The sequence below is a fragment of the Pygoscelis adeliae genome, unplaced genomic scaffold (assembly GCF_000699105.1).
Source record: "Pygoscelis adeliae isolate BGI_AS28 unplaced genomic scaffold, ASM69910v1 Scaffold208, whole genome shotgun sequence".
In the NCBI taxonomy this organism is placed as follows: Eukaryota; Metazoa; Chordata; class Aves; order Sphenisciformes; family Spheniscidae; genus Pygoscelis; species Pygoscelis adeliae.
The window spans coordinates 1796372-1796892 of record NW_008825290.1 but is presented as its reverse complement, the minus strand read 5'-3'; the positions used below and the strand labels follow the sequence as shown (position 1 = coordinate 1796892).

Here is a 521-nt window from a genome sequence, read left to right as displayed (position 1 = left end):
AGCGGCCTGGGAGCCTCCTCGCGCCCCGGCCACGGACAATACCTGTAGTAAGAGGTGGGGCGAGGTGGGGCGTCGGGGGTGTCCTGCTCCAGCTCCCGGTACACCACCTCAGGGAGCTTGGGGGTGGTGCCGGCCGAGGCGTTGTGGTGATGGTGGTTGGAGTCCTTGCGCTTTTCCTTGTTCTTGTGCTTGCCGGATTTGGGCGGGACGCTCTGGGTCTCCGTGTTCTCCTTATTGCTCCCGTTCTCGGGCACCTCCTCGGGCACCTCCTCGTCCTCGGACACCACGTCGAGGTTATCGAAGATGCTGATGCGATGGACGCGGCCGTGCAGGTCCACCTCCACCATGCGTTGGGCCTGGGCGTAGGTCATCACCTCGCGGCCCGGCGACTGGGAGGTCTCGGAGGGGCTGGGCGACTGCTTGTTGGCGGCGCGGGCCTGGCGCCCCTTCTTCTTGTGCTTGCGCAGGGGGGGGTGCTGGGGCGGGGGGGGGGTGGCGGGGGCACAGGCGGAGGGGGGGGA

At 68.5% G+C, this 521-nt stretch overlaps 1 protein-coding gene across 1 annotated transcript in view; it reads right to left on the bottom strand.

The window, feature by feature from the left end:
- The window catches only part of BRPF1 (bromodomain and PHD finger containing, 1), a gene marked incomplete at its 3' end in the record, with an annotated part of 18094 nt that overhangs the window by 11056 nt on the left and 6517 nt on the right, over positions 1-521 (bottom strand). The window contains exon 4 of the mRNA XM_009329951.1: positions 43-513. Coding sequence (XP_009328226.1) covers positions 43-513 — 471 coding nt within the window. The remainder of the gene's footprint in view (positions 1-42; positions 514-521) is intronic.